Consider the following 8,591-nt stretch of genomic DNA (forward strand, 5'->3'; position numbering starts at 1 on the left):
CTATAACAGCCCCTAATTTGTACACAAAATAAACTGGTTGATTTTTTCAACTATATTCCTTTTTCTCAAGATAAATGTTTTGTAGTTTTCTTGTACATAAAGTCTATCGCAGTTGTTCATTTCGATACGGCTTCTGGGAAGTGATATCAGGGGAAAAATTGTAAGACGACTATTCAAACTCTTTTGATTTCAAAGAAAAACATAGCTGGCAGATTGCCAGAAAATAGCCGCAATAGATTCGTAGATCGGCAGTCTAAAAAAACAGTAAAAAAGACAGACCAAAAAAATTCGTCTTTTGATTGAAGGCTGATCTGTTATATTTTGATTAAAAAAACTGTAAAGTTATTGCTGCCTCTATTAGCTGATCACAAATAACCTTCATTTAGAGTGACACACACCCATTTGACCTTATCTCTTTGAATTAAAGTAAATAAAAGTCAATTTCAAAGTGAGGAAGTCATTTTTGAGAGTGAGGTAAGTCAAGTGAGACCAAAAATTTAATCACGCGCATGAACAAAAGAACTCGCTCCACTAAGAGCAAAAAATGACGTCACACATGCAATTCAGTTGAAATTGCATGAACGAATGAACAAAAAGTGGCTGTGACGTCATATGGTCGTAACAAAAATCATGACGACGAAATAAAAAAAACATAGCAGGACAGGTCCTGACGTACAATTCAAAGAATTTTCATTGACTAAACAGAAAAACTAGACCTAGAATGGACTATGAGTGAATTGAGAAAACCATTTTAAAAAAAATCATATCAAAAAATAAGAAAAAAAAAACAAAAAATCAATGTCAAAATGCCGCATGTGAACAAAAAAACCACTAGCGAGAAATGAAAATTTAATTCAAACAAAAAACTAGGCCTAGAATGAGCTGTGAATGGATTGGGAAAACCATTTAGAAAAAATCCGATCCAAAAAATTGAAAAAACAGTAAAAATCAGAGTGAAATTGCCGCATGTGAACAAAAAACCTCTACCGAGAAACCGAATTTTTGTTCAAACACCATTTTCGCACTCTACTTTAAAAATAGAGCGAAAAAAATTCACGCCGCAAAACGACTCGCTTTTTCGCGCCACTTCCTGTTTCGGCGTGACCAAAATCACTACTCCAATTTGACTTCAAAAATCATGAAAATGTGTGAACAGATCTTAAAAAAAAGACAGCGCCCCAATACAATTCAAATTCTTTGAATTGTAAAAAAAACCAAGAGAAGGCCAATAATAGCCCCAGCTATCGCTGTGCGGCTATTAATTAAATAATTTTTTAAATTAAATTTTATGGTTTGTTTAATTTTTCGCTTCCCATGTTCTATAACACTTGTTTTGTTAAATCGCAAATCTAATGAACTACAAAAAGGGAAACCATAACATGGGCACCAAGAAAAAAACTTCACTGTCTTTTGAAGACTTAATTTTTGTTAGAGAATTCTCTTTTTGTTTTCAAAGATTTACAAAAATGTGCGAGCAGTTTCAATTTAATTGACTAATTTGATATCCTCCTGAACCCGTCCCCCAATCGCCGGCGCTTTATAAAGGATAAACAGATCAGCACGACAGCAAACGATCTACCCGCAAACAATCATTGATTCCCCGCACTCGTTTAGAGACATCTATATTCCACTCTGGGATCAAATAAAAAAGCATTTAATCTAATTCATCCATCTCATGTTGAAAATAACAATAAAAAATGCACTAATAGAAGATATTTCAATTGAAAAAACTAAATTAACAATTGGTTTCTCACAATACCATTTACAACATTACAAGTTACATCATTTAATTATTCTCAACTTTTCATCTTCATATTCAAAGGTCTCTCAAGGCAGGACTTTTTCATTTGTTTAAAAATAAGTGGCAATCAATTAGTTCTTCAGTGTGCTTCCCCGGCTTTACCTGCAACCCGCTTGAATTCGTTCATGTTGGTCTGGTTCACTGGGATTCCGTACAAGGCTAGCAGTTTGAGAGACGTTATGTCCCCTCCCCCAAAGTTACTCTTGATGAAAACCTAAAAAGACGTTTACATTAAATCTTTTCTTGAAATTGGATTTTTCAACTTAGTTCTGTTAATACTGATTTTTTAAACAAAAATATTTTCTCACTATAGCTCAGAGGCAATTTTGTGATATTTCTCAATGTTTTCACTGTTGGCACTAATAAGTCATACTTTTCTAAAGCGCCATTCTATCTGTATTCACAACAGTTTACTTACGGTTTATGTGAACAGTAATGTACATGTATTGTACAAAGATGCTAACTTAAGCCGTTATCTCAGGCCATCATGTCAGCTATGCATTAGTTTTTAACCCTCAAAAGTCTGCCAATGCGACAAGACGCATAGCAATTTGAAAACTGTCAACTCCTTTCCGAAATTTTTCAGAATGACAGTTGAAATTAAACTCTAGCATTTTATAAGCTCCCTGACGATTGATACTTACAGTTAATGAATTGACGTTCTGGAATTTGACAAACTTCAGTTCAACTGGCTTCTCTTTCAGAACATCTTCTTTATTCAGTACAAGCTGTTGTGATACCGGACAGGACTCAATTGTGTCAAAGTCTAGTGAACTGCTCACGTTGGCATATAAACCAAGCTCTTTCGGTGCCTCATCAATGCCTATTAAAAGAACAATTTTACACACTTAAAGTTCGATGTAGCCATCTGACGTGCCTTGCCCAGTGAATCGAAAATTGATGCACCTCGATAATACATACATGATCTTGACATCTCTAGCGAAACTTGAAACAACCTGCCAAGAACTAGAAAACAACGGACTAAACGTCGGAAGAATTGCTCTCGAACTAAATGGGACTTAGCCTAAATGAGACTAAGAAATTCAATAGGGGGATTCAAATAACCACATTAGAGGTTAACATATACCACCATTAAGATTAAGATTTAAAGTGAAAAATGAAGTTAGTTTCGGCGCACGTTTCATTTGACTTTTAGTATTAAATTGCCGCCAATTGAAATCAGCTGCTTGAAATTGTGATTGAGAGAGATTTTTAGATCACACGAAACGCAAAAGTCAAGGGCGTAAAAGTCACTCGAAAATTCAAAACGATCAAGCAAAAATTTTGCATAAAAAATACCAACACGTTTACAATAATTGCCATGAACTTCGTTCAAGAGCAATTAATACGAACATTTCATGGTAAATCTCGATAATATCTTATCAGGATTAAGCAAGAAAATTTCTTGACAGCTCATAACAAAATCTTGATATCAGTTTTTATCATTTCCAATTGCTGTTCGATCTAGCTCGTCCCAAGAAAAACAAAGCACCTCGTGTGAACTTGAAGTACAGAATAAAGGGTAGAGCGGATCAGTCGCAGTTTTCAACTTCAAAACTATAATTTTTTTCATAATCATATAAATCATCTAAAAATAGAGGCCAAGGGCAAAAAACATATTTTTATCATTTTGTTTCCAGTCAGTCTTGTTTTTTTTTCTATTAAAAAAATGAGAGAATGTTTCAATAGATAAGGGTAAAAAATCTCATATTACAGGGCCTCTGTTCTCTGGCCTAGTTTTGGCATAATTTCATGGAGCAACGACATATGAGAGGGTAAACACACTATGTCAAAAACATTATAAGCTTCAGCTGCAATCTAATTATGTTTCTGCATTGAAGTAATAGTTTTTTAATTAACTTAAATTTCTGTATACGTTTTTTCTCTGTAGAGATGACCTTTTCTGTAAATAATTTCTGTAACGGATAGCCTTTTCTCCACCTGTTTTAACGATAGTTACCTTATCTTAATGTTTTTTTTTCAAGTGATGTCCGATGTATCTTGGCCCACGAAAAGAAAACAAGACATCCTCCCGTGGACTCAAAGTACAAAGTGAGGCTAAAGAGAAACGAGTTTCGGTTAAATTAGTGAAAACTGCGTTAGAGCAATTTAGACCACAAATGCGAGAAAATTACAAAGATAGCCCACTAACGTCGTGCGAATTGGTCTGAAACGACCGGCGAGCGGTTGACTTCATCAGGGGAGGGCGGTTTCTGGCTGCACAGGGCCCTTACGGCCTGAACGATGTGCAGGGGTGGGGATTGGGGTGGCATCAAAGGGGGGAGTCAACCTCAAAGAACCGACCTTCACACCATAAGTATAAGTCTCCAAAAGAGTTTCTGTGAATCGCATACTTGGAGACTAGTGAGCTGAAAGGCTCTAAAAGCACTTAACGCCCCCTGGGCGTTACCTGTTTATCCCGTTTTTTGAGGAAAAGTCAAATGAGTCAGACAGAAAATCGCAAAACATAGCCAGGAGATTGCCGGAATAGCTGCGAAAGAATAGACCTGCGTGCCATATAATAGAGATAGAAACAGATACAGATCTAAATGGAAAAAAAATCGACGCCGCTCAAAAAACTAGGTAAAAAACATTCAGCGATAAATTAATAAAGCTTGTTAAAATTCATTCCGAAGAAGCCTCGTATTAGGCCCTTTACTGCACAAATGAGTTCCTTTGACCTTAAACAAATTCAAATTAAACTTAAGTTTTAAAGTGCAAAAGTCATTTTATTGAATGAGGCAAGTCACGTATGATCAAAATCTAATCACGCAAATAACCTAGAAATTTTCGCTAAAGCGAGTGAGAAATGACGTTACGCGCGCAAATGACGTCACGCGTCATTCAGAAAATTGGACTTTTTCAGCTTTGCTGTGTGAACAAATGTAAAACGAAAAAAGAGCGTCAGACGACGAAACAAAAAAAACAAGAGCACCGCAATATAGCTACGCTCAGCTTCGCAGCTATAAACATACCCGGCAGATTGCCGGAAAATAGCCGCCGTTGATTCCAATAAGCATGATTGGGATTGAAAGAATAGAAGATATTGAAAAAAAAGATTTTTGTACAAGAACATTTTTTAAGTCCGATTTACTTTGATGGTATTTCGTAGTTGAACATAACGTACTTCTGTTTCTTAGAGAGAGGCTACAGGGGCTACTGTCAATACCAATAAGCATTAGAGAAGGTAAAAGAAAGTGAGAAATGACGTCACGCGCGCAAACGCCATTAGTGAGAGGGAGAAGTCATTCAGAAAATTTGACTTTTTCAGCTGTGCTGTGTGAACGAATGTAAAACGAAAAAAGAGCGTCAGACGACGAAACAAAAAAAACATAGCAGGACAAGTCCTGACGTACAATTCAAAGAATTTTCATTGACTAAACAGAAAACTAGACCTAGAATGGACTATGAATGGATTGGAAAAATCACTTAGAAAAAATCCTATCCAAAAAATCGAAAAAACAGTAAAAATCAAAGTGAAATTGCCGCATGTGAACAAAAAATCACTACCGATAAAGCGAATTTTTGTTCAAACACCATATTCTCACTCTACTTTAAAATTAGAGCGAAAAAATTTATTGCCGCAAAACTACTCGCTTTTTCGCTCTATTTCCTGTTTCGGCGTGACCAAAATCACTACTCCAATTTGACTTCAAAAATCATGAAAATGTGTGAACAGATCTTAAAAATAAAAAAAGACAGCGCCCCAATACAATTCAAATTCTTTGAATTGTAAAAAAAACCAAGAGCACCGCAATATAGCTACGCTCAGCTTACAGCTTTGCAGCTATAAAAAAAAGACCGACAGGACTAATATAATTGCTACAAACTTCGTTTGAGAGCAATTAAGAACTGTGAACCCCGGAAACACAAACTTAAAACACGAATGCTAAGGAAGAGCTGTTGAAACACACACATGCAAGTTTTGAAAATGCCAGATCTCTGCAGTGCCAGATTCTACATTGCCAGATTTTCTAATATATAGGTCCAGATTAGAGAACATGCAAGTTGCGTGTTTCCAATAAGGTTAAGAGACCCTGATAATTCACTTCGAAATTCTGGCTTATATCTTGTACCTTCGAGCCACCACGCAGCTCTCTATTAATGCAAGAACTTCTTAGTGACTTCTTCAGAGGCTCTTAACCTATGGAAAAAGGGTAGTCATGTAGTTGATCTGACTGACCTCGAATCAAGGAAAAATGCCAATATCATAACATTTCGAAATAGTACTAAGAAGCATGAAAATTTAAAAAAAACCATCACACTAACATCCTGGGAAAAATAGCGGCTCAGTTCACTCACCCCCTGATTGCGAAGGGTCAATTCGGATGGAGTGGAGTTTGATAGGCTGTTGGAAACCTATTCTAAGGAGGAGCTGTTCATCACAGTCACTCTTGGTGACAGCAGCAGAGTCAGTGGTGAGACAATTGATGCCAGGGTTTCCTCCGTCCTCATTGAGACACTCAAACTCAGCCTAAGGAGTACATCATAAAAGACATTAGAAGGTACAAAAAGTCAGGTATAAGTCAGGATAAGTAAAGTTTGTATTATGGTATTACTGAGCAAGCAGGTGGGAGCTAGATATGATAAGAATTTCGCATCAACTAAAATGCCATTCAAAATATATTCTGCGCGAAATAGCCTCTAAATACAGCGCCATATAAGATATTTTCAAAATTGCGCCAAAATCCAGATGAATTGCATTTCTAAGATCTTTTTATTGTTGGCCACATAAACGCTAGTTTAAAAATATGTCCATTGTGTCGCAAAACATTATCTGTTATAACACGTGCGCTTGATTGTAAATAACATGCATCCACAAAGCGGGCGAGCACAAACCGAAAAGATCCCAATTTCAAATGAATGTTTGACAAAACAAGCGCGAAAAGGTCACACAGATGACTACTAGGTCTCAAATAACTGGGCTAAACGTTGTCTACCGCCAACTGCTTAGTGTATATTCTGAATCCCTTACTTTGTTGATGAGACTGTTAATGCACTGCATTCCAGGAGGGGCATCCTTCATGATTGGATCTGATCCTGCATCCGGGTTGTAGTGCATCTTGATCTTGGCCTCGAGGGCATTTGGATCTGCACCACTGATCTTGTCTATCTGCTGCAGATTCTTCAAGAACACAAACGTCGGCATTGCAGTCACTCCAAAGCGTCCAGTGGTTGCCTATAAATGAATGCGTCAGAGAGATCTGCTACATCAATTACGTTCAACTCTCGTCTAAAAGGTTAACACAGACAGTTACAACGATCATTCCTTTTGTGTAGGCCATACATGGCACACTTCTGAGCCAGAATCCTTATAACTGTATCCCCGTAAAATTTTGTTTTCAAAACCTTTGTGTACGCATGAACCTTTGCGCACGAAACGCTGGGCGTTGCAAAAGCAGTAATTGTTCTGGCACCCTTATTTGGGAAAAATTTCAGCGGATTTTTACAACAATTGCGCACGAATGAATCTTTCAATCCTACCTGACATTTGTCAACATCCACTTTAAGGAAGAATGCATTGGGGTACTTGGTTGCAAATGCCGCAAACACAGGAGCTATTTGTTTGCAGGGGTTGCACCACGTAGCCGTGAAGTCCACAACCGCCAACTTGTCACCCGGGGCTTCCTCTCTCATAAGGCGGTCAAACGAGGCGTCACTGTCTAACTCACGAACCATATCTACCCTTGTAGTTGATTACGTAGCTGGTTATGATGTGGAGACAACCAGAAAGTGAATTTTCTCTAAAGGGATTCCGGAGTTACGTGAAAATTGGACAACTCTCGAAGACGGTGCAGTTCAGGTAATTACAGAAGCAAAACAAGTTAATCGTAAAAGTAACCGAAAAAGGTCCCAATTTAAACTCTTCAGAGAATTGAATTGGAACTCAGCAAACGATCAGAACAAGCTCTGCAAATTTAGCCGCAGCTTTCAGCAATAGTTTAATGAAAACAAATAGTTAACAAATGATCATCTAAATCTGAAAAAAAGAACACTTCAGTTGGCATTTATCAAAAGTTTACAAATAAAGCCAATTTTAATATTAGGATCTGTGGCAATCAAAACTAATTTAACCGAATAGTATTATTGTAAAAACTATGGAGCAAAACACTAACTTTTCACAATATGTACAAAGGAACAAACTTATTTACACAATTTTTTACCAAAATAAAAGACGATAACTTTTCAAGAAAGACTAACATGATAAAATGACGCCCCTGGCAAGGTTTCTGGACAATGAGAGGTATGAAATTTATCAATAGTGCTGTCTAAACATAGTTAACTCTGGTATAGGTCAAAATTGATCAGTATAATGGTAGCATTGAACATTAGTACAGACTTCCAATTCATAAAGTTTACTTAAAAAGAGGCGGTACTATAAAATATTATTAAAAGTTATTTTTTTTTGTTAAATAACGATGTGTGATTAAGATAGAGTTAATTGGTCGCAACAAAATTGCAGTGCGAGGGAGACTATTGGCTCCACTTTCTTTCGTACAGTCAATTTTGATCGATATAGTTGTAGAAAGTTGCAGTTGTGTCATTAGAAAGACCACTGAAGGTAGAATTCTTTCTTCGGATATGTGGTTAAATTTAGCATTATAGGGCCAAATTTTCCCCAGTTTGGTTATTTTCATGCAGATTTAGTAGTTTTTCCTCTTAAGTTTTTCTATTATGATAACTTTTACAATTCCAATTTTTTAGGTTCGAAATGCTTTTTGGTAGGTAACCGACCGTTAAGTAATAATCAGGGATGAACTTTTGCATGTTGGAATTGATTAGTGAACAG

At 36.7% G+C, this 8,591-nt stretch overlaps 1 protein-coding gene across 1 annotated transcript; it reads right to left on the reverse strand.

The window, feature by feature from the left end:
- Positions 1–1,698: 1,698 nt before the first annotated feature.
- LOC142349898 (thioredoxin-like protein 1) lies at positions 1,699–7,777 on the reverse strand. Its single transcript, XM_075401744.1, has 5 exons — positions 7,286–7,777; positions 6,777–6,980; positions 6,104–6,275; positions 2,446–2,624; positions 1,699–2,015 (listed from the first exon to the last, which is right to left on the reverse strand). The coding sequence occupies exons 1-5, from the start codon at positions 7,478–7,480 to the stop codon at positions 1,881–1,883; spliced, it is 885 nt and encodes a 294-aa protein (XP_075257859.1). The 5' UTR covers positions 7,481–7,777; the 3' UTR covers positions 1,699–1,880.
- Positions 7,778–8,591: the final 814 nt, after the last annotated feature.

The sequence above is a fragment of the Convolutriloba macropyga genome, chromosome 11, assembly GCF_964194025.1.
Source record: "Convolutriloba macropyga chromosome 11, txConMacr16.3, whole genome shotgun sequence".
NCBI classification, from domain to species: domain Eukaryota; kingdom Metazoa; phylum Xenacoelomorpha; order Acoela; family Convolutidae; genus Convolutriloba; species Convolutriloba macropyga.